The sequence below is a fragment of the Arvicola amphibius genome, chromosome 1 (genome assembly GCF_903992535.2).
Source record: "Arvicola amphibius chromosome 1, mArvAmp1.2, whole genome shotgun sequence".
NCBI lineage: Eukaryota > Metazoa > Chordata > Mammalia > Rodentia > Cricetidae > Arvicola > Arvicola amphibius.
In genome coordinates, this window is record NC_052047.1 from 195,614,596 (window position 1) to 195,639,275 (window position 24,680).

Genomic DNA, 24,680 nt, shown 5'->3' on the forward strand with positions numbered 1-24,680 from the left:
AGGGCCACCTCACCTTTCACTTTGCTTGATGCACAGTCTTATATTCATATTCATGCCAGGCTACCTGACCCATGATTTTCTGAAGATTCTGAGATGGGGCTCTCATGGGTCCAGAACTCAATAGTAGGTTACTGGTCAGTGGCTTCCAGCAATCACGCTATCTGTCTCCTCGGCACTAGGATTACAAATTTGTGCACCCCCACGCCCTTGCTTTTTAAAATGTGGACTCTGGAGGTTGAATTCAGGCTCCCATCCCTTGAAGGAAGGCCCCTTACAGCTACTTCTCCAAAGCAGTTTCTCCTGTCCACCAGAGTGGGACCAGATTTCACATCCCTTTCTACCAAGAGAGCAGTTGGACAACTTTATAGACTTGTAAAGAATCATCAGGAGGTCTTTTAAAAGTGCAAATATCACCTCTTTTCCCATTCACACTGCTTCAAGCTGAGCTGATCAGAAGCAGGGAGGCTTGGTCACAGGGAATATCAGTCTGTTGTACACAGGGCTCTGTGCTCGTCGCTCAGAGAAGACAGAAGACCAGAAGTGGCCCTGTTTTTAAGGCCTGGGGAAACAAATCCAATATATGAGTTAAGCCCCAAAGAGAAACAAAGAGGCTCGAGCAAGGACATCCATACCCCGCAGCCAACAGGCCAGTGAGGAATGCCCTTGTATCTTAACCCCCAGTCCCATGAGCAACCCAATGTCAGTCAAGTTTTGCTTCCTTCCTCGAGGCTCCTCAGACTGCAGATTCCTCTAGGACAGGGCACACCCTACTCTTGTCGTCTGTCTTTATAACTCTTGGTATCCCCAGGGCACACTTCATCCATTGTTGGTTTGCTTCAACCTGTTCACACAGGCCGTAGGACGGAGTGCCAGCTGTGCAGAAGGGGTGGGAGTCCACCCAAGTGGAAAGGCCTTGGTGACATGCCTGTGCAGCCCCCAGCTGAATGGCTTCTTCTTCCATGGTGATCGGGAGCCAGTAAGCCTTCGCTGAGTCTATTTCAGTCTGGGACCTGGGACCCTCACAACCTGTAGGGACTTCCTGTCTTGCTCTGAGGACTTTGATTCCAAACTGGTGTGTTTCCACTCTTCTGTTCTCTGAGAAATGAGCAGACTTTGCACATAGGACTTGACTGAAGTCAAAATCCTACACCAGGCATTTTGCCCACCCCAACCCCACAAAAACGTCACAGTATTCCACACGTGTAAGCATCTCCTCTATTTCACGTGATTTTTAAATGTGTGTATGACTGGGAAGTGAATGTGTACAGATTTGTGTGTTTCTTTGATTTTATACATGTGGGTGGTGTGTGTATACATTTGTGTGCACATGCCCACGTGTATGGATGAAAAGTGCATGTGCGCATATTTGTGTGTTTCATGCAATTGCGTGTGTGTGTGCCTGTACTTGCATGTACAGGCACACACACACACATTTATGCATTTGTGTTAGCGTGTGTGTATTCATGTAGAGGACTGGGGTTAAGGAGGGCAGCTTTCTCGATCACTCTCCATCTTTGTGTTGTTCTTTGAAATAGGGTCTCATTGGACGTAAACCTCACCAGTTCAGCAAGAGTAGCTGGCTACTGAGCTCCAGGAATCTCCACCCCTCCTCCCCGATCCCTAGGATCATAGGTTTCTGTCTCCATGTTTTTGCACATATAGCCACCTATGAGCTCAGGTCTCATGCTTGTCCTGAAAGCACTAGCAACTGAGCCATCTCCCTAACCACCAAATGGGGGTGTGTCAATAACACAGTCCAGATTAGCCAATCTGTCCTCCAGCTTGAAGGACTATTGAGAGGGGTTCTAGGAGTTCTCCAAAAGATTCTCATCTATAAACACGTGTGAGAAAAAAAAAAAAGTCCTCCAGTGAAAACCAAAATAAATCAACATTGCAATCAACCTTCTGTCTCCTTCAAATGTCAGTTTGAAATCTTTCATGGCCAACTTGAAAAACCATTTTCCCCTCTGCATCTCCCTCCCTTTCTCTGCTTTATCGTATTTATGGAAGGAAGCTTTATGGCTCCAGGAAGACAGTGGTCTTATCTTTAGCCTAGATCCTCATCTCTGGAGAGGTGGCCTCCTCTGGGAGCATTTTCATCCTGGGGAAAGCAGCCAGGGAAAAATAATGAGCAAGCAAAGAGAGTCTTGACTTGACACTGCAATAAATGAGGTGAAACTTTGCCAAGGAGCCAGAGTTGGTGTATCCAAAAAAGAAATAGAAAGATAATTCCATTTTAATGGGAAATATAAAACAGCCATTGTGCAAAAGTCAATTTTTTAGAAGCCATAGATGTAAGGATTGTAACCGAGTGATGGGGAGATGCCTGAGACAGTGTGTTTGGCAGTCAGCTGGATAGGGAGCGGTCCTCCACGCCATCACTGCCTCTGTTGGGTTGCCTTTCAAGTCAGGTTTCTGCCTTCGCTTCTGCCTCGTTACCACGTCTCTCTGGAGAGCTCCCCGCAGCTTCCTCTGCCAACTTGCCATCCTCTCATCAGCAGAAAAGGTCAAAATGAACCCAACTTTCTCCCAACTCCAAACTTCTCTGCCACAGCCACAGAGCCTTCGCCATCTTTCGAGACTCCAGCTCAGACATGCACACACCTGCCTGTCCCAGTCCCATCTAACAGAACTCTCCATTTGCGGGCACCATCGCGTTCTGTCTCCATCAGTAACCAAGGTCCAGGAACAAGCTGAAGGCTGTGCTTGGGTGGCTGTTAAGTAGCCAGCTGGACATTCAGTGGGGATGGTTTTGTGTGTGTGTGTGTGTGCGTGCGCACGCACGTGCAAGTGTGCATGCAAAACAATGGAAGGAGCTAATTAAAGCAACTGAGCACCGTCATTGAGCTAGAAAGACATGGCGGTTGTACAGAGACAAATTTTAGTTTAAATCTAGCTGTGAATTAGCTATGAGATGAGGCCTAGAGCAGATTGCTTATTCTCACTGGGCCTCAGTTTCCACAACTTAAAGCACAGCCAACATACACTTCCCAGGTTTTTTTGTTCTGCTTTTGAGAGAGGGTCTGTCCCAGCCTGGCCTCCAACTCTTTCTACAGCCAATGATGGCTTGAACCTCTGATTCTGGTGCGATGGTGTTGATTGTTGATTGTCGACATGGCAGCTTCTGAACTTGTCTAGGAGACAAGCCTGCAGGCACACCTGTGCGGGATTATTTTCCATCTGGAAAAGCTCATGAGGGAGTACGTTGACAGGGCTCATTGAAGTGACACCATGTCCCGGCTCTAGACCTAGACCATCTAAAATGGAGAAAGTGGGCCAAGTGCTAGCTTCATTCACACCTCTGTTCTTCTGATTGCCGATCCAATGAGACCAGTGCTTCAGGCTCCCGCTGCCGTGACTTGCCCACCATGGTGAAGTGAACCCCAAACCATGAACCAGAATAAAAACCCCCTTCCGTAAGCTGACTTCGTTGGGTTTGGGTTATTTTTTTTTCACAGCACATTGAAAGAAAGTAAGAGCTGGGATTACAGGTGTGTACCACCATACTACTTCATACAGAACTGGGGTCAAGTCTAGGGTTTCCTGCACACAACACAAGCGCTCTACTGACTGAGTGATATCCCTGGCCCAAACTCCCAGATTTTTATGAGAATAAATGAGATGGTGCCTATAAATGTTTAGCACAGGGCTCCATAAAAGGTTAACAGTAAAGATTAGCTGCTAAATGCTCTGTGGATTGAGTGAGAGATGCTTGCCCAAAGAGGAAAGTGACAAGTGTCTTGTACTTCATTGAGCCAAGATGGCTTAGTGAAGTCTTGTGGAGAAACACTATTCACAAAGCTACCAGTTAGGCACTGTGAGAGCACCATGCGCTCTAGCCCTGGTAGACCCTGTGCAGAACTGTGAAGACCTGAAGCCCACAGGATGCTTCCTGCTGTGTTCAGAGCTGAGAAACCCAGGGGATACAGTAGGTGTACCCATGGGCACAGTGGCAGAAAGTTGGGACTTGATCTCCTTCTCCATTTCTAGTCAGGTACTGCCATTCCAAAAGACCAGCATTGCACTGCTGGACCAGAACATCCCTCAAGTTAGACATCCCCAACCTGACCTTCATTCTGCCTGCATCCCTGGGGAGAGCCCCAAAGACATGTAATTCCTCCTTAAGGAAATGGAGCTCTCTGGGAAGAGGTGTCCCCTAAGCCAAAGACTGATTCCCTCAAGCCTAATGACTAAACTGTCTTCTGTCCTTCCCTGCCCTGCAGATTGGACGCCAGAAGACTATTACAGCTACGAGCATTCCAGCCCAGATGAAGGCCCCAGAGTTGTGCCGACCTCCCCTGAGAACCCGGATTGGTACTATGCAGACGATGGTAGGTGCCAATTGGAGAGGGAGACGGTGACTGAAGAAACTTATGTGTTCCATATACAAGGGCCTTTCTCTGCCCTCTCTCTGCCTGCATAGTAAAATGGTATTGAAGACCGCTCTAGGGTGGATTCTTCCCGTTGAGTCCTGTACTACGAGGACAGGGTAGGTGCCGAGAAGCATCTACCCTCGAGAAACAGGCAGAGTAAGGGAGGCCAAGGGAGGAACGGACTCAGCCAAAGTCACACAGTAAGCCAGTACCTCCTCGTCCGGCTCTCCTGACACTGAGAGACGTCAAGTCCAAAGTCAGTTCTGTGTCTTTGACCTCGAGCTAAGTCCTAACTGTGCAGCAGAATCTAAAGTATCTTTGAGCATTTGGATTGCAACATTGACAAGTATGGCTTTGGGGCTTCCCTTGCTTTTCTGTCTTTGCTCTTTTTGCTATTTACAGTCTCTGTGCTTGATTGTGTGTGTGGGGGGGGGTATAAGTCTGTGTGTATATTAGAGGGGTGTATGTCTGTACATACATGTTCTTGTACATGTGTACATATAAATGCCAGCAGGCAGTCTCTGATGTTCTTCCTCCGGAATCATCCACCTTGGTTTTTGAGTCAGGGCCTCTTACTGGCTTTAGTCCCACCTTACCAGCTGACCCTATGATCCCCACTATGCTAACTGATCAGTGAGCCCCAGGGTTCTTCCTGCTTCTGCCTCCTGGGTGCTGCAGTTATAAGGATTTGCTACCATGCCCAGTTTTTTATTCAGAATCTTTTCACAGCTGTTAGTGTGTGTGTGTGTGTGTGTGTGTGTAAATGTCTGTGTGTATGTGTTTGTTATATTTGTATGTGTAAATGAAGGTATATATGTGTATGTGACTGGTTGTGTGTGTGTGATTATGTGCATGTATGTGATTGTGTTTGTGTGTAGTTGTGTACATATATGTGTATATATATTTGAGTGTGGTTGTATGTGTATATATGTGAATGTGGATGTGTGTGTACATATGAGTGTAGTTGTTTGTATGTATGTGTATATTTGAGTGTGGTTGTATGTGTATGTATGTATTTGAGTGTGGCTGTGTGTGTGAGTGTGGTTGTATGTGTCTGTGTGCATATGAGTATAGCTGTGTATGTTTGTTTTGTGTGTGTGTGTGTGTATATATATATATATATATATGTGAATGTGGTTTGTGTGTTTGTTTGTGAGTGTGTATATGTCAGATGGTTGTGTGTATGTCTGTGTATTCGCATATGTGCTGTGGGTTTATGGCTCCTTAGACTGACCAATCGGACAAAAAGGAAAATAAGAAACTGGGTTCAGCAAAACCACATGACTGAGTCAAGAGAACGCATGGAAAGCCCTCAGCAGCTGGCATAAAAGCTGTGTTACTGCAAAGTGGCCTGGAAGGCAGGGCCAAGATACAGGGCACCAGGAGAACATCAGAAGAGACCATCAAAACAGGAGCCAGGCCCTGGGCTCCTACTTCCTGAACCAAAGAACAATGAGTGGAGCGAAGGACAAAGAATTCCCCAAGGGAGGATCCATTCAGACAACCATGAAAAAGCCAAAGGCACAGATGAAATATGACAAAATCTAACTGAACAAGGAGTTGAAGAAAGATGAAGGCCACTGGGTCACTTCCTCTGTGCGTCAATTCTCTGTCACCCCCTTGCCTTTGCTCCTCTCTCCTGATGTTCAGAGAGCCTGTGTTTCGTGAGGGGTGGGTTAGCTTTGCACACTTCTGCCTGACCTCCACCCCGGGCACTGTGAGTAGGGGAGGTCTTCGGGCTTGTGAAATGCCTTTGGCTTCAGAGACAGACCCCAATGTACTCCCAGCGAGGTGGGAGGAGAAAAACACTCGAGAGGAAGGGGACTTTCTCAGTGAGAAAGCCTGGTCCAAAGCGGGGCCGAGGGAGACAGTCACAACTCTTTCTGCCTGCCTCCCCTCTTACTCCCCGGGCATGGACTGCAGCCGCCTTGATCTCGAAGGCTGATACATGTTTTTCCCTTTGTCCACGCAACAGTTCTATTGTTAATCTCTCGTTTGGGGCCAGAGGCCGACATTAGGTGAGAAGTGGGGCTTCTATTTGGATTCCCCCCTCTCTGACCTTGACTTCTGCCTTTGTGTCTTAGATCCATGCCAGTCCAACCCCTGTGAACATGGTGGGAACTGTATCATCAGAGGGGACACCTTCCACTGTAGCTGCCCAGCCCCCTTCTCAGGAAGTCGGTGTCAGAACGGTGAGCCCCTTTCTCTCTGTTCCCTCTGGGTTAAACGTGAGGCCCTTCAGCCTCTGTCTAAAGGCACTGAGAAAGCACTGGATGATCCTGGGGCAAAGGTTATAATCGCATTTCTTTGATCAGGTATGGTGATGCCAGGCCTCTGTGTGAGCACAGGTGGCATCTGCGTGTCTCCTGCCGCCATACTGTGTCTCGTGGGTCCATTCTGTAGAGAAACTAATGGAGGCTACGGGAGGACAAGAGGCAGCATCTACCCCAAATAAGGCCCGAGCTGAGAAATGTGGACAAACCACAGCAGAGGAGTAGGGTCCTCAAATGGCATGACAGGACGGTCTCAGGGCACATAGGGCCAGCCTGAGAGAGGGTAGGCAGAAGGCGTAGACCTGCCACTGACCACACAGGATAGAATGTGAGCGGAAATCATGGAGGCCAAGGGCCCTGACTCCTGCCCTAGTTTCTTCCTTCTGCTGCCCTGCCGGCGTCTGCATGTAGAGCCTTTGTAGGGCTGTGCGTCGCTGAGAAGGACGACACAGGAAGAAACCTTGCTTAGGCTAAGAGAGAAACCTTATCCTTGAACAGCCTGGCACCTAAGACTGTGGACAAAGCCACAGACACAGTCTGCTGCTCCCACCTCCAAAACTGGGGTAAGCATGTGCCCCGCTAGGTCAAATGTGCACCGCCGGATGCCCTACCCTCATTCTCTCCTTCTCTGTGTATCTCATGCAGCCCAGAACAAGTGCAAGGACAACCCGTGTGTCCACGGCGAATGCCTCATTACCCAGAAGCCTCCGTACTACCGCTGTGCCTGCAAATACCCCTACACAGGGCCAGACTGTTCCCAGGGTAGGTGGCAGAGGCTCTCTTCTCCGCAGATTGCTTTCTTCACTCTAGCGTGTGCCCATGGCGACTGCATCTTACTGTGTGGAAGTGGGTGGAAGTGGAGCTGGGGTTTGTGCCACTCAAGACAGTCAGTCCTCTTAATTATGATTTTAAAACATGTAACCTTCCTTGGAGAACTCAGGGAGAATTCACTAATATCTGTACTCACACACACACACACACACACACACACACACACGTCACCTTGGAAATTGATTCCTCTAGGAAGCTGGCTCTGATCTATTCCTGAGATGAGCTGTGTGGGGGAGTAACACTGAGTCTCTGCTGTGGGTAGGGTACCATCCCAAGGGATTTACTTCTCAATGCAAGGAAGAAATTTGTAGGTGAAGAACCCGCAACTCGAGAACTTAACTTGTCCGTGGTCACAGACAAGTTTCTACCTAGCTCAGACTATTTGAAAACTTCTAGATCAGTCTATACCTTTGGCTAGTCCTTATTTGGTGACTGATATACACATCTCTTTATTTGAGAGGGTGGGGTTGTTTTTTTGTTTTTGTTTTTCTCTTTAGTGTGGTTGCCATCCATATGGCTCATCCATATTAGTTTAAGTTCTGCAGGTTTCATTGGCATTTGCTAATGGGTCAATGATCTTTCTATGCCCTTTAATGTCCCACCATTTTAGAGAGTATGACCCCAGAAAACTACCACCATCATAGGTTACTGTACCTCCTCCTAACGTGTCCTCTGGGCCTCACTTCCTGTCTTCACAGTGCTTCCGGCATGCAAACCAAATCCCTGCCAGAATGGTGGTGTCTGCTCCCGTCACAGACGGAGGTCCAGGTTTAGCTGTGCCTGTCCAGACCAGTACAGGGGGAGATTCTGTGAAATAGGTATGGATCTCCACTACCACATCATCAAAGACTCTGGGAGAAGTGAGACCTCTGGAGGCCTTTTCTCTTCAAGTGTCTCATAAACACAGGGTTCGAGTTCCCCAAGTTCTACCCCTCCTTACTCCTCCAACCTCAGAGCACTGAGCTTGTTTCTGCCTAGAAGGTGATGCTCCAGGGTGCAGTGCAGGCAAATCAACCTTCCGCCCGGACCACATCAGGGCCCTTTCCACCGCGCGCCCCCCCCCCACCTAGTCATTTTGTAAATACCCACCTTCTCAATGGGGTAGTTCACATTTTTAATTCAGGTTGAGTGTGGAACATTCTGGAGCTTTGTGATTAAGCCTAAAAACAATACACAGTTAGGCCCAGCCCTGTGACCTAGTTTGTATCCCCCCCGCCAACCATTATTGAGGGCAATGTGTCCATGACTGGCAGTTCTCATAGGCGGCCTGCTCTCTCCGAGGTCCGGACGACTGTTATGTCGGTGATGGCTACTCTTACCGAGGCAAAGTGAGTAGGACAGTCAACCAGAGCCCATGCCTTTACTGGAATTCCCACCTCCTCTTGCAGGAGAATTACAACATGTTTATGGAGGACGCTGAGACCCATGGGATTGCAGATCACAACTTTTGCAGGTACAGATTGCTGTCTCCCGTAGGTCCTATTTTGGTTGCTTGATTCAGATTGCAGGTCAGCAGCCTTTCTGAAGAGATTATCCTACTCGAGATAGGCATGGTTACACATGTTACAGCCAAAGAGGAAGGAAGGAAAGAAGGAAGGGAGGGAGGGAGGGAAGAAGGGAGGGAGGGAGGAAGGAAGGAAGGAAGGAAAGAAGGAAGGGAGGGAGGGAGGGAAGAAGGGAGGGAGGGAGGAAGGAAGGAAGGAAGGAAGGAAGGAAGGAAGGAAGGAAGGAAGGAAGGAAGGGAGACTCCCCAGGGAGTCTCAGGGGCTCACAGACATCAAAGTTCATTTCTTACTAATGTTACACGTGTGTGTTTTGTGGCTATGGGAGAATTTAACTCTGCAGAGTTTTACAAATACCCAGAAAGGGTAAAAAGAGAAAAACAAGGCTTTAAAATAATGTCAACCAAAAGCCAGTAAGTGACATATAATCGCCCATGTGAATTTTGTGGCAGAAGTAGTCACATGGGTCACATAATGTCAAGAGGAAGGCTGAGGATCAAACAGAGTTTCCGGGGAGCATTATAATTCCCGCCACAGATGGCCGTGTGCTCTTTAGTAGGGATCGTGTGACGCCCCTTCCTGGGGAACACTGGACTTTTCCATCTTCTGTGTCTGAGCCACACTGCACATCTCCTTGTTCTGTCTTCTGTTCTGCCAAGCTCAATGACTTCGGTGATTCGCCTATGGAAAGTGAGGATATTTTGCTTGTCTTGAACTGACTCCAAAACAAGAGTCTCTTCTTTGTACACAACTTCTTCTATTCTCCTCGTGCCCCCCTGTGAGCCGCCTTCTTGGGTGTAATCTTCACGGGGAAACCTTGTGACCGCTCCTAAAAGGATTCTCATGCCTGGGACTCAGAGGCTGAGTCAGGATTCCAGCTCTTGTCCTGTCTCTCAGTCTGCAATCCTTTTCTAAACACATGGAGTAGAGATCGCCAGTAGGAATCTCACTTCTCCCATGAAAGGTCATGGGTGTCCCATGGCCCAGCCAAAGGCTGGAAATTTCCTGGTCACTGGGATACTCATCTGGAAGTTAGGAGTTTGCCAAAATTCTGTGACCACACTTGCATGCCACGGTTTGCTAACCTATTGGAGGATTCAAATGAAGAATGGTAGCTGGGCAGTGTGGGGATTGTTGTCCTCTGATCCGGGGTGTTTCCATGATGTCTAGGCTTCCAAGCTTGGATGGTCAGTCACTTTGATTTTGTGTTTTAGAAACCCGGATGGAGACCACAAGCCCTGGTGCTTTGTTAAGGTTAACAATGAAAAGGTGAAATGGGAATACTGTGACGTCACAGTCTGCCCCACCCCAGGTAAGTCTGTGGCTCTCAGAGGGACCTGGGGAGAAGAGGTGCCATTTCCCGCACTTGACCATGCCTACCCTACACATCCCGTGACCCTGGCTTTACAAACTCCGCCCACTCCTCTGTAGCCCTCAGGATGATGAGCTAGCCTAGACACTTCTATCATCTCAGGTTAGCTCTAAAACTTCCTTTCCTAACCTCCGGCCAGTGTTCTTGGCATCATGTGCTATTGGCCACTTACTGTGTGTCAGGGTGTACAATGGCCATCGTCACTTGGGTCCTCGTGGCTTCTCTGGATGACATTGGTCTGAGGTCCAGCTTTTTATTCTTCCCGACAGTCTTCAGTGGCCCACCTCTCACCCACATCTGAAAGAATATGCCCCAATCTATCTGACCTATGGGATTCTCTCCCCGTTTTGCACAGTGACATTGCTCTGTGGGTAGCTGTCTGCAATACTCCACATCATTTTTGCTTTTGTCTGTTTCTAACCATTCTTTGAGACCTGACCCAAGCCCTCTTCCTCTGAAAAGTCCTCTAGATCTCTTGACTCAGGTGTTCTTTCTCCATCTGAGCAACCTCCAGGGACAGAACAAGGTCACAGACTCATAACCCTTACCACAGCTTTATGGATAAACCTCTTATTCCCCTATTCTACTAAAAAAGGCCCATAACATGATAATGCATTAGTGATGATGAATTATGCATGCTGCATGAGGGATTCGTTTATTACATGTATAGGTTTGTAGATCCTAGGAGTTGTGAACTTCAAAATATGAAAATAAAAACAACATCTTTATCATGAGTGCTATGAAGTTGCTTCATATTAACTAAGTTATCCAATAAATCTCAGTCATTCACCAAACAACATACCGAAGGCTTTCAGTCTCTTGGCTCTGGATGCTTGGTCAGCTTGTAGTGAGAGTCATAACTCCAGCTCTGACTTCTGACGGAACAGAGGAGGCTGGCTTGATCATGTATCTTCATCTATCTACTCCACAGTTACTCTTAACCCAGACGGAAGCCTTCTGGAGCCTGTGGTGGAGGTGCCAGGATTCAGCTCCTGCGGGAAGACAGAGACAGCTGAGCGCGTTGTCAAGCGTATCTACGGGGGCTTTAAGAGCACAGCGGGCAAGCACCCATGGCAGGTGTCCCTGCAGACCTCACTGCCGCTGACCACCTCCATGCCCCAAGGCCACTTCTGTGGGGGTTCCCTGATTCACCCCTGCTGGGTGCTCACTGCAGCCCACTGTACTGAGTAGGTGTCCACTAGGAAGGAGGAGGGGCATGACTGGGGTGCAAGCTGGCTCTCTTCCCAGTAAGTGGTATCTTGAAAGCGTTGGCATGACTGAGATTAAATGCACCAGAGGGGAAAGAACAGAGCCTTAAATGAGTGGGGATATAACAGCCATGGCTGTCACAACTGCTCCGCGTAGCTGACCATACATAACTAGCTACCAAGAGCAGTTAATTGAGATGTCCCTGGGGCCCTCAGCACAGAGACCTTTCCATGAAGGAAGTATTTGGTAAGTGTCCGTGGAAGAAAAGACATATTGTCAATCCCCTTTTGTGAAGGGGACATGGGCTTTAGGAAAGTTTAATGTCTAATCTAAAGTCTCACAAAAAGAAGGCCAATGAGTGGAATTGGACACAGGTCTGTCTGCTTCCTGAGCCTCTATAATCCACCCTGAGTAAGGCAAAAAAAGCCCATTATCAATGACCCTCCAGGTCATACATCCTCATCTACACTCCTGGTGACTCCTAGAAGCTAGATACTATCACCTGTTCCATATTCCCTAAGTCCATGATCAGGGCTGGTCTCACGAGCCCTGCCTTGAGAGGCAGCCTGCATATCTTCTAGTCTACCTTGTTCTCTTGGGGTCTAGCATGCTCCCCGAGAGAAGTCATGCATATGCACACTAGTGCCTGCCCACAAATTGCAGCAGATTTAATCAAGGCTTCCATGGTTTTTGGTCAAGCCCTGAGAGAGAATGGAGGTCTCCCAGGAAAAGTGAGATTAAGTGTGTGTGTGTGTGTGTGTGTGTGTGTGTGTGTGTGTGTGTGTAGCCAGAGTTTCTCCATAGAGACTTCTTATTAATTATGAAAGCTCGGCAAATAGCTTAGACTTATTTTTAGCTAGCCTTTATAACATAAATTAACCCATTTCTATTCATCTGTATGCTGCCCCAAAGCTTAGTTACTTCATCTGTGTACCTTCCAGACTGCTTCTTCTATGTCTGGCTGGCAACTCCTCTGACTCCGCCCTTCTTCCTCCCATCATTCTCTCTGCCCCCAAAATCCTGCCTAGCTACTGGCCATTTCGCATTATTATTATTATTATTATTATTATTATTTATATCACAGTGACATCTATTCACACAATGTAAAGGGATATTCCGCAAGTGTTTGTCTGGACTATCCATCCACTGATGGAGAAGCTCCCTTGTGCTGTCTTATTTGTACCCAAGCAGAGTTTTGCGAGGGAGTAAAGGACTGCAGATAAGGATGCTGAAGGTCACGTGGCTTCCTAGGAGTGGAGCTCTGCCTCTGACAATCGGGGCAATTTTCCTACCATCTCATTTTACTCTGTAGGATAAGCACCAGGCATCTAAAAGTCGTGCTAGGGGACCAGGACCTGAAGAAGACAGAATCTCATGAGCAGACCTTTAGGGTGGAAAAAATACTGAAGTACAGCCAGTACAACGAGAAAGATGATATTCCCCACAATGACATCGGCAAGTATCCCCCAAGTCTCCTGTGGGTTTCTCCACTGGTAGAAATCTGGGGTTTGGTTACAGGAAGCTCCCGTGATCCTTTTTATGCCTCAGGGATCCTGAAAGGTATGTCATTTATTTCCCAGCCTTTTATGCCTAGGGAGTGTGTGATGGCATTGTTGATAACTGGGTAAAACTTTTCAGTTGAAGGCTAGAGGTGTGGAAAATGTTGTATTGTGAAAAGCACTCAGCTTTGGATCCCAGCTCTCTTATTGGCTAGAATTCAGGTCATCTGCCTGAACCTTCTTTGCTGTTCCATAAACGGGGGTGCTATCCCAGCTTTCAGATGACTCCGTGTTGCAACACAATGCATGTGTACACACGTAGCATGTGTACACACGTACGGCACCTGGTAGGTGTGCGTGTGCAGAGGCAGTCAGTTTGGGGCTGTTGGATGCTCGGTGCTGTGCCCTCTTCCCCTTCCCTACACTATGAGGTTTTCTCTCTTTCCCACTCTCCCTCCTTCATTGGTAGCCTGCTTCTGAAAAAAAGAACTAGGAATGATTTTTGAATCCAATTAGCTTTGTTAACTGTTGATATTCTTTCAGTGTTTTCCTAGCCCTCTCTGGATGTTTAAAATATTTCAGTCATGGAAAGAGCAGTGTGGCTAGCTAACTCACCTTCCAAAGCAAAATGAAACCAATACTTCTCTCTCCTCCCTTCCTCCTCCTTTCCTCCCCCCTCTTCCTTCTCCCTTCCTCCCCCACTCTTCCTTCCCCCTATCCCTCCCTCATCTTTCAGCTTTGCTCAAGTTAAAGCCAGTGGATGGTCACTGTGCTCTGGAATCCAAATACGTGAAGACCATATGTCTGCCCAATGACCCCTTTCCCTCGGGGACTGAGTGCCACATCTCTGGCTGGGGAGTAACGGAAACAGGTGAGTACCCTCCACACACACAGGAGAGCTACACCATCCAGAGAATAAAGGACCGATGTCATTTGCCCTCTTTGCTCTTGAAACAAATTCAAAGTGTTCCATCAAAGAATGCATCCGCCTCATTGTTCAGACTCTACTTGAATGTAACCATTTGCATGGAACTTTCCCCGTGAGCCTCTCATCGCTATAGTGGTCTCTGGCCTCCTGATCTAGATGTGTGACCTTTCTCAAGCACTCATTGTACACCAGAGAAGACCTCTCTCCTTCTTGAAGTCAATTACAAAGATGCTGGGTGCACAGCATATGTGGGTACTTGTGGTACCTGGTAGTATGCTGGGTGAGGAGCATATGTGGGTACGTGTGGTACCTGGTAGGATGCTGGGTGAGGAACATATGTGGGTACGTGTGGTACCTGGTAGGATGCTGGGTGAGGAGCATATGTGGGTACATGTGGTACCTGGTAGGATGCTGGATGCACACTATATGTGGGTACGTGTGGTACCTGGTAGGATGCTGGATGCACACTATATGTGGGTACGTGTGGTACCTGGTAGGATGCTGGATGCACACCATATGTAGGTGCGTGTGGTACCTGGTAGGATGCTGGGTGCAGAGCATATGTGGGCACATGTGGTACCTGGTAGGATGCTGGGTGCAGAGCATATGTGCACATGTGTGGTACCTGGTAGGATGCTGGGTGCGGAGCATATGTACGCATGTGTGGTACCTGGTAGGATGCTGGATGAAGAGCATGTGTGGGCACGTGTGGTGCCTGGTAGGTGCTCAGGGGCAGAGATGATGCTGTTTAAAGATTCTGGCATTGAACAGCTCTTCAGCGTTGGGTATTCTTCCACAAGATTCTTGGTTTTGTTTCTCAAGCAGCTCAGTTTTACTTTATCCGTTGTCATTTTTACCCCCAGGGCTTGGATCATGCACACCAAAATTATATCTTGAATACAAAGAAGTTCAGGAGAGTATTTTCAAGTCTTTACCAAATACTCAAAATATGCCACCTCCTACTAATAGTGTACTTAGTAATGGACAGCAAAAATCACTTTGAGTAGGCTTAGACTCCTTCAGAAAGGGAAATAGAATGTATGTATGCATTTGCCAGAGGCTCCAGGGAAAGAAAATCTCTGCCTAATTAGACTTAAGGTCATCCAAAAAAGTTTCTGCAGCTCTTTGTTGTAGTCTGTCTAAGCTTTTCCTCTTCAGCTCTCCTTAACGGGTCTGCTCAGCTGAGGATGTCTTAGTTTAGATTAGGGCCTCAGATTAGAACACCTTTGTTTTTCACAAATAGTCCTTAGACTATGTTCAAAGTCAAAAGATGGTCGGAGAGATTTCATTATATTTGAAAAGGGGGTATCTTCTCCAGGAAGCAGACAATCTAACGTCAGGGCACTTCAACCATCCATCTACCTCCCTGTGCACACATGAATCTATCTATCTGTCCATCTGCCCCCATGCGCCCATGCATCCATGAGACTGCCCTTGCATTGATCCATCTATTTCTTCAGAACCTACTGTGTGTTATGTGTTAACCCTTCTGCTAGATGCAGGAAATTAAAGATGATTACTAGCCATCCCCATTTTCCAGAATTTATGATCTAGTTGAGAAGATAAAGAAGAGAACAAATCATTTGTTCAACTGTGATCAGAATGGCTTTGGAAGTCTGCACGAGCTTGGGGTGAGGAGGATGCAGGATGCTGGTGTTAGAAGGTGGGATGTTTCTTCCCATCCTCTATAAAAATACCTTTCTCCCCAAACTGAGAGCTGGTGGCTTCTTCTTACTAAGATGACTTCTAGTGGAGTGGATATCACTCCAGTCTTCGCGGTAGCATGGCAATGACTGTTTACTTCCCACAGGGGAAGGGTCCCGCCAGCTCCTGGATGCTAAAGTCAAGCTGATTGCTAACACTTTGTGTAACTCCCGCCGACTCTATGACAACACCATCGACGACAGCATGATCTGTGCAGGGAACCTCCAGAGGCCGGGATCAGACACCTGCCAGGTCAGAGACTCCACAGGTTCCTCGGAGGGAGAGACTTTCTGAATACCAAGCTGAGAAAGGAGATCTACTTACTATAGCTGTGGGGTGGGAACCAGGGTCAACGGGCCAGCCGCTTCCGTGTTAAGACAGGTGGGCAGACCTATCTGAGCCTACATCAAGCTAGAATTGGCAGTGTGGCATGTTTCTGCATTGCCTAGTTGAGCTCTCACAACATCCTCTGAAGGGGATGTCACCATCAGCACATTACAGAGGCTTGGGGACATTATCAAGGCCAATAGCAGCAGTGTGCTAAGCAGTGGGACCGGAACTGGAACAACCCAGGTGTGTGGGACACCAAAGCCTGTACTACTTCGTTTCACTGTGATAATGGCATAGCCCAAGGTTCTGGGATCTATGGAGATTTGATGATTCTCCTAGAGAAAGAAAAGATGGTGATTCCACCAACTCTATGCTAAGTGGACCTCAGGTCCCTGCCCCAAATCAAAGCTCATATTCCGTGTAGTTCAGGGATCATGTTCCATGAAATACAACCTTCCTAGGTGCCCAGGATGAGCTTGGTTTAGGCTTCCTGCTCATTCTTCCACACTGCCTAGCTGCCCTCAGAGACCTAGCATGGCCACGTTCTGATCCTGCACCACAATAAAGCCTTCCTACAAAGGGACCCAGGATAACTAGCCAATCTGGAGCCCATTGGGTTGGGAAACTGGAGTCCCCCAGAGTCTGAGGCTCTGCTATTCCCCTCTAGGGGAGGGGGCATGGAAAGCCACAAACTCCGGATGGAAAAGAACAAGTAGGTGTGGTTTTCCCTAAGCTCTTGGAAGCTGAGTGGGACCACCGGCTACTCAGTCCTCTAGCTAACTCAAGGGCTGTCACTGAGAGGTTCGAAGCCTCGTCCTGACCTTGATCAACGTGACCATAACACCACAAGGTAGTGACCATGATTAGTTTAGAAGAGCAAAGTCATGTGATAAAAGTTGTTAGGTGCTTAGACGAAGCCAGCTGGTTTCCTTGCTGCCTTCCTCCTGCCCATCTCTATACTGGTCCAAGCACTTCACACAGAATCTTCACAGCTCCTCTCAGGAGCAAAGTTCTTCTGTGGTTATCCACAGCTCACCACTAAAAAAGCAAGGCCTCTGGTCACTGGCCAACAGGCAGTAGGTTGACCATATTGACTGCTCTGAGTCCCTGTCCTCCTCCTTATGTGTGGGTCTGTCCAAACACACTATTGCCCACCTTGGTCAGCTGCTTGATGTTGGGGGCCCTAGGCATTGGCGGTGAAACCGTTAGAGCTGAAAGTCAGAGAGCCTTCCTTGCCCACAGCACTGTGGCTGCAGGCCTGGGCTTCAAACTTTTTCCAAACTCGGCAACTGAAGCTGGTATTAGCTTCCCTCCTGTTGGAGTTATACGTTATGGGACACTCAGGAAGAGCTTTGGAACCGATTTCCAGAGGAGTCCAAAGTAGCTGGCGGCAACTTCATTCCATCACCCCCTTGTAGGCAGTTTGGGACATCTCTGAATCTAGTTGTCAAGACTGACCTCCTGTGGTTCTCCCCTCAGGGTGACTCTGGGGGCCCTCTGACCTGTGAAAAGGACGGTACTTACTTCGTCTACGGGATCGTGAGCTGGGGCCAAGAGTGCGGGAAGAAGCCAGGCGTCTACACTCAGGTCACCAAATTTCTGAATTGGATCAAAAACACCATTCACAAGGAGGCTGGCTTCTGAGCTGCTGTCTTCAGACCCTCGAAGCCCCTCTTCTTTAGCACCAGAATAAAGGGGCTTCCTGGGCAGCTAGGGATGTCCTTTTGATTCCAGAAGACCATGTAGCTGAAGGGCCATGCTCTGGACAGAGACACTGCTGCCCGGCCTGGGCCTTTAAAGGGCAGGTATTTGCACCATTTCCTGAAGCCCACTCTGCCCCCTCCTTCTGGGAACCAACAAGAACTATGACTGGTTTTGCTCCCCTTCTGACAAATACACCTTCTAGAAAAGTGGAATACACTGAGTGACTGTCTTCACCGTGGACACCACAAATGTGAGCTTCCTGAAAACCCGTCCCCCCCAGATGTCACCTCGGCCCACACCATCAAGGTCCAGCAAAGAACTAGCCAGTCTCATCCAGGCATCCAAGAGAAACCCCCAAACACAAGCTCCATTGTTTGCTTTCAGAGTTGTTGTTTTAATAAAGGCAGATGTGAGAAGGAGGAGAGGATGCCATTTTTTTAACAGCTCGTGCAGACTGAAGCCACAGGGGCATGCCTCTGGCATGCAACCCTCAATGGCGGCTTCTCTCTCGAGGATGCAAGTGGAGGCAGCCGGCTCACATTAGTGGAGTCTTCCTCCTGTTAATATGCAGAATCTCCGAGGCATCTGGGTTCACCTCCCGGCTCTGATGATCTCCATGCCCCACTTCCTCTGGTCCCCCCTGCAGAAATCACACACAGCCCCCTTAGTGCACATGACGCTCCCACAAGCCGTGCTAAGATGCCCGGCCAACATCCAACGTGTTCACCTCCCCTTCTTTGTCCTCTCTTCCACCCTGCCCAAGAAAAAGGACCCTCAAGGCAAAGATGAGAAAGAAGCAAAGCCTGTGTCTCATTTAGATGTGGTGTCTCTTTTCTGAACAAAGTGGGGTTCAAAACACAGACTGTTGGAGCCAGCGAGTCCCTGACCCTTTCCGTGCATGTAACGAGCAAGCACTCAGCACAGCCTGGGCTGCCCTGGCCCGGGATTGATGTCGCCCTGGTAGGTTTGCCTCTGCAGAACTAATGGCTATGACTTCAGAGGAAGCCTGCGGGAAGTTTAACCCATGTGTCATCTGCCCGGTCATCTCAGACCCATGAAATTAGGCGCCTTGTTCAGCTGCCTTTCACGCTTCTTTAGAACTGGCTGACCTTTGCCCAAAAATAAACTTTGAAAAGCAACAATGAGTTTGTATTTCCCGTGGTCTTACAAGGCAGGGTGCAGTTTGCTGCTTGTTACTCACATAAGCCCCCTGGAGACCCAGGCCCCTCCTGTTGGCCAGTTCTGCAGCCCGACGAGCCATTTCCACTTTGTAGGAGCCGGGAGGGGTCCAGCCGACACCTCGAGTCAGGTTCAAGTCAGATTTGTATTTGACCTTGGGGGAAGGAAGAAACAGGAGGAATAGTCAATGGGGACTGGGGGCTTGACCACTGAGAGAGAGGATCTAAAATGCAGCAAGATGTGAACCACATTGACATCATTAGTGTCAAGACAAAGAGCGGTCACGTGACGCACAGAGGACCTGGTGTACAATGAGCCTGGCCGCCATGCAGCCACTCCTGAAATCTTCCCATTCAAATTGTGGGAGCTGCAGTGGGGCAAAGTAGACTGGGGACACCTGGCTCACGAATAAGTTCCTATCTTAACATGCTCTGTGCCCTTAGGAAACTCCCCTCCCCCCTCTGAGCTTCGGTTGCTTACCAGAGAAAGAATAAAACCAGATTAAGTAATTCTTCAGATGCCACGGAAAAAGTAGAGCAGAGCCACTAAAGGCCTGAGCTTTCAGACTGGGCATTTGCTAAGTGGGAGAGCACTTGCCAAGCATGCATAAGGCCCTGGGCTCCATCACTAGTGCAAAGAAACAAGAGGGGGGGAGGAAGGAAGGAAGAAAGGGAGGGAGAGAGGGAGGGAGGGAGGAAAAGAGGGAGGAAGCCAGGGAGGGAGGAAGAGAGGGAGGAAGGGAAGAAGGGATGGAAGGAGGAAGAAAAAGAGGGAGAGAGGGAGGGATGGATGGAAAGGGATTGAGGGATGAAGGGAGGGAGGAAGAGAGGGAGGGATGGAGGGAGGAAGAGAGGAAGGAAGGGATAAAGGTAGGGAGAAATGGAGGGAGGGAGGGAGGAAGGGAACCAAGGAAAGGGGAAAGAAGCTGAGCTTTCACACCAGGCCTGCCACTTAGATCCGTGCAATCTTAGGTAGTTTGACTCCTCTATATCTTGGGTTCTTTATCTGTTAAGTAAGGCAGTACCAGGCTTGGAAGTGCTGCACAGCACCGTCCTTAGCAAGCATCTGTTACAGGTGTGGCAGCAGTGGGAGTAGCTGTCACTGTGCGTGCCTTCCTGGCTGGCTCCCCCAGAAGCTAACAGAAATGCGTGGGGTGGCTCACATCACTCTGCAGTTGATGGGCCTTCTGGGCATGCTTCAGGCCCAGCTGCTCCGGGTCGCTGGTGTGCTGGGGCAGCGGCTGCCTGTAGTGTACATCACTGGCCAGCTGCTGGCTCCTTTTGGCCTGGAGGAAGCCAGGTTGGTCAGTACGGCTGTGGAACTGGGAACAACCCTTGGCCAAGCCCTTCTTGTACTCATTATCACTCTGGAGCTTGCCAACGTGGAGGAAATGCCTCATCCTTGGGTCGTCATTGACGTTGCGGTACCCAATCTGTAGGCCCCGGTCCCTCAGGAAAGCCTCTTTGTACCGGAACTGCAAGACAGAGAAGCAGAGAGAGGTGATGGGGATGCCCCTCCCCATCAAAGCCAGCCTCCCCAGAGGGGCTAGGCCCTGGGACTTCAGCAGGAAACTCAACAGTGGGTAAGGGTAGAAACTTTGGAGTGAAGTAAACCCAGTGGCATAGCCTTGGACCAGCTGCGGGACCTCTGAAAATCCTACAGAGTAGGAGAATGAATCTCTACCCCATGGGGGATTGAGAGAAGCCAATGATATGAGGCTGGAATTCAACAGATTCCCACTGACGATGTCTATTCGCATGGCTGCTGTAACATCCAATAGGAACGGAACTGGGCCATTCTTCCTCCTGTCCTCTGCAGCACGCGGAGACCTAGTCTGATGCGTCTCAAATTACTTAAAGTGAAGCATTTAGTTCATTTTACATAGTTACATTTCTTCTTACTTTTACTTTGTGCATATGTGTACGAGCACATGTAAGCATTCTTGTGTGTATGTGTGGGGGGCTCATACTGCACTTATGGAAGACAGAGGACGAAACTAAATGTCTGTCTGTCTTGGCTTTCTACCCTGTTGAGATGGAGTCTTATGTTAGCCATTGCATATGCCAGGCTAGCTGGCTTCTGAGCTCCTAGAGGATCCTCCTAGCCCTGTTTTCCATCTTACCATAGGAGAGCTGGGGTCACAGATATACACTACCACATCTGGGGTTACAGGTGCACGCCGCCACATCTGGCTTTGCATGAGATCTGCAAGTCTGAGTGTAAGTTCTCATGCTTGCACAGACGCAATTTCATAAAAGGTTCTTCACTACAAACTAAGCAGCCAGCCATAGCCCACAGGTTCCTCGGCATCTAGGTGCTCCAGCTATCAACTCTTGAGTGCCTCTCCTAAAATACATATATTTTTAAAAGGCCTTCCTTTTTCTGACCACGATCCTAACCACCAAGCCTGTGTTCACTTCCCTTTGAAACACGATTCTGTTTTTGTGTGAGAAAGGGCAGTCTGATGGTCCAGGAGGCTGGGCTGTGCCTTCCAGCCCACGTGGGTAACCAGTGAAAACCCTTTTAGCAGAACAGTTTAGCATCTTACATCACTGGCGATATCCCTGGACACCTTGGCAGTCTGGAAAGGGATGGCATCCAGTCTGAAGTCATAGCCACCAGCCCGGTTCTGCTCCCAGGAGTTTCTGTAGACTTTCTGGTTGAGAAAACAGAAGTGCTCGTGAACAAGGAGCAACAATTGCCAGCATGCTATTTGGTCTCAGCAAGAATTATGTTCCAGGGATGTCTGAGCTCATGGCACCTTATGATGCTGGAGGACACCCCCACGCTAGGGAGAATGGAACTGGCTGTAAATAACTTCTGCTCTTCAGGAGTCATAGTCTATGGGTCTAGCTCACTTGCTGTACCCCGCCATTCTCGGGTGCTCTGCACCATCCTTCCTGTGCCTGCATCTCCTCTCTGAGGCTCAGCTTTTCAGCCTCTCGACCGAACCCAGAACCTAGAGTTCTGGCACGCTAAAAGTGCTCTCTCTGGGTCTTGTCACCCAGGGGACTTGCTTGTTCCGCTGACTCCCCGAGATTGGGGATTCAGTCTAGCTGTGACACCTCACCCCATAGCTAGGAGAAACACTGAGCCACACACACACTCCAAAGACTTGCAGGGAGGCCAGCGCCTTTGCCGGCCTGGGTACCTGACCCACAGGCTTTCCGTCTTCCACTCTTATTTCCCTCTCCCTATTTCAAGTTGATCCACTCCCCTCTGGGGGTCTGTAATCATATCCTCTCAGTCCTTATGCAAGCCACATCACCTATGGAGGCACCAAAATCTTCTGTGCCTTCACGTAGCTAACCATTTCTTCCCAAGATAAGGCAATTCCTCCAGGAGAGGAGTCCTCGGGAGACCCCAGGAGACGCTCTCCTTTATTCAGCCTTAGAGACGCAGGACAGCAAGAGAGTCACAGCACCAATGGATAACAAAATGACAACCCCAGACTGTGGTGGCTGCTGGCTCATTCTGAAGGCTGCAGCAGGTCAAGGGCCCCTTAAAAACCTTCCTTTGGTTGCCTGGAAATGGAGGTCAGGACTGGATCTCTGTTCTGCAGAGGTCTGGAGAATTGAGCAGAGTGCTCCTCCCACTTTTATTCTGTGCTCATCCCTGGAAGGGGACCGTGGAGTGCTTGGGCCAAGCAGGCTAGATCTCGTCACCCATGTGTGACTGCATCGGCTATGTTGTCATAGCTACCTTCACCATGACCTCCAACCCCAACAACCAACACACAAGCCAAACGCACAAGGCCCAAGAAACGCAGGCCCGACTAACTACTGTCTTGCAGACAGCGCCAAACGCTTAGATGTACTGGATCGCTATCTAGTCTAACAGTGAAGACTGGAAGGTATTCAAGAGATGGAAGAATCAGACAAGAACCCATCAACAACCCCTCTTAGCTGTCTGCTTCCTGTTTTAGTGGCTTCCAAAGACATCTGAGTAAGAAATGGAGATGACACCCCTAAACACTCTCTATGAGGGGGACCCAGTACATTCCTAGTAAGAGCTCTACCCCAGATCTGGGCCAGTTAAAGACACCAAACATTCCACAGACTTCAAGTCCAACCCCAGAGCACGTGGGTGGCCTATCTGTGCACCTCAGCCCTGAGCCTGGGTAACTAGGGGAACCTGTAGCGACAGTGGCCTGAACTGGGGTTGTCTCCAGTGTGCCAGCTCTCTCTCTCCTGGTGCCCCCCACTCTGCTTGCTGATGGCAGCTTCCTCCCATGTTTTCTAGGCTGCTGAAGTTTCTGCTTTGCTGCTGACATTCTTTAGATTCCATGGGCGCTTTGATTTGGAACCCTGGGCATCCCTCTTCTTGATCACAGTTTTGTCCTCATCCTCACACATTAGAGTCATTTGATTTCGGGTTATTTCTGTTGCCTTGCACATCTCAGTGGCTTTCTTTGCTCAGGAAGGTCACTTTGCCCCCACGTCCTCCTCATAGAACACTCGATTCGATTGTGCACATTTCACACGCCCCCGCCTGAAGACGTGCTATTTCAAACGAGGTTCGAGGTGAGTTCTCCACACTCTGTGAGCCCCGGTGGCTAATTTCAGCTTCGGGGCTCTGCAGGCTGTCCCTCCACCTTGTGAGAGGACCAAACTTTAGTTACCAGCCTGGGGTGGCTGTCCTCCTTAAGCGGGGACCCTCATGAGCCAGCAGTTGCATCCTTGCCTCTGGGCTGTGGTCCTCGGAGAGTTACTCCAGTGGAACCCTGGCCTCCCCATCCTTGGGAATTAATGAGCTGGACCTTCTGTACCAGCTCTGTAGAGGGGGTGGTCCAGCTTCCCCAGATGGAGGCCAGCCCACCAGAGCTGCCGTTCTAAAATTATCCCTTGCTCATCCCTCAGAAGCATCAAATGCTTGTAATAACTCATATTTACAAAGCAGGAGAGCATTGGCCGTGCGGGATCCCACAGGGCTTTACAACAGCAACAAACTAATACACACGCTAACTAGAAGGCGCCTCTCTGCAACCCCTGCAAGGCAGACACCTCTGGGGTGAGCAGCAGCAGCTGCCGATCCACACGCAGCCCCAGGACACAATGGCCAGGCCAGGGAAGGAAGAATGGCTGGACTCTAGGAGGCCGCTCGCTGCCCCAGGCTGACACACTCAGCCTGTGTTATTCCAATCTGACAGCGTCTTTTGATTGCAACGCTTCTCTACCTGTTATCTGGGGATCATAGCGCTGCTGGCTGAGCGGCTGCCTATTCTATTACAACCAGGGGCCTCCAACCCCTGCCAACAACAAGCCCGAGTTTAGGAAACAGTGTCTTGGTTATGTACGCAAAGGGCACACATCCAGGGGAAGCTGGAGTGTTAGCAGGCACGGCTCCGTGCACAAAGGAGCCAGCTACATTGAGAACATCTTTTCAAACTGTGGAGCGAGATGGTGTCATCCCATCTCCTCAGTCATGCTCCTCTGGGCGGCTAAAGAAGGAGGTCCAAGGAATCACGGAACAGGTTTGTCTACACCTAGCAGAGCCTGGGGACCATACCCCTGACCACATAACCGAGATCTTCAGAGCCCAGCCTAGAATTGGAATGTCAAAGCTACAAGAGACTTCCATTTAGCTCAGCTCCATTTCTTCCCATTTTACAGGTAAGGAAACTGAGACCCAGGAAGTTGATAGGAGTCACACAATAAGTTTGTCTTGCTCTCGGTTTGGGTTCTTTTACTTTCACGTCTTCCTTCTTAGGACTTAAACATAATAATAATAATAATAATAAACCAGTAAAATCAACACAAGGCTCAGAAATGGTACA

At 49.1% G+C, this 24,680-nt stretch overlaps 2 protein-coding genes across 4 annotated transcripts in view; one reads left to right on the forward strand and one right to left on the reverse strand.

Annotated features, from left to right (window-relative positions):
* Habp2 (hyaluronan binding protein 2) overlaps positions 1 to 18,864 on the forward strand; it is a 31,657-nt gene extending 12,793 nt beyond the window's left edge. The window contains exons 3-13 of the mRNA XM_038316679.2: positions 4,224 to 4,331; positions 6,458 to 6,565; positions 7,292 to 7,408; positions 8,176 to 8,295; positions 8,759 to 8,930; positions 10,194 to 10,291; positions 11,283 to 11,538; positions 12,873 to 13,015; positions 13,796 to 13,930; positions 15,798 to 15,943; positions 17,501 to 18,864. Coding sequence (XP_038172607.1) covers positions 4,224 to 4,331; positions 6,458 to 6,565; positions 7,292 to 7,408; positions 8,176 to 8,295; positions 8,759 to 8,930; positions 10,194 to 10,291; positions 11,283 to 11,538; positions 12,873 to 13,015; positions 13,796 to 13,930; positions 15,798 to 15,943; positions 17,501 to 17,665 — 1,568 coding nt within the window. The 3' untranslated portion in view covers positions 17,666 to 18,864. The remainder of the gene's footprint in view (positions 1 to 4,223; positions 4,332 to 6,457; positions 6,566 to 7,291; positions 7,409 to 8,175; positions 8,296 to 8,758; positions 8,931 to 10,193; positions 10,292 to 11,282; positions 11,539 to 12,872; positions 13,016 to 13,795; positions 13,931 to 15,797; positions 15,944 to 17,500) is intronic.
* Positions 18,261 to 24,680, reverse strand: part of LOC119804886 (nebulin related anchoring protein) — a 68,727-nt gene continuing 62,307 nt past the window's right edge. For all 3 annotated transcript variants that reach the window (XM_038316665.1, XM_038316671.1, XM_038316658.1), the window contains 4 exons: positions 21,453 to 21,560; positions 20,067 to 20,378; positions 18,927 to 19,058; positions 18,261 to 18,365 (listed from right to left, as the gene is read on the reverse strand). In XM_038316665.1, the coding sequence (XP_038172593.1) occupies positions 18,261 to 18,365; positions 18,927 to 19,058; positions 20,067 to 20,378; positions 21,453 to 21,560 (657 nt within the window). The remainder of the gene's footprint in view (positions 18,366 to 18,926; positions 19,059 to 20,066; positions 20,379 to 21,452; positions 21,561 to 24,680) is intronic.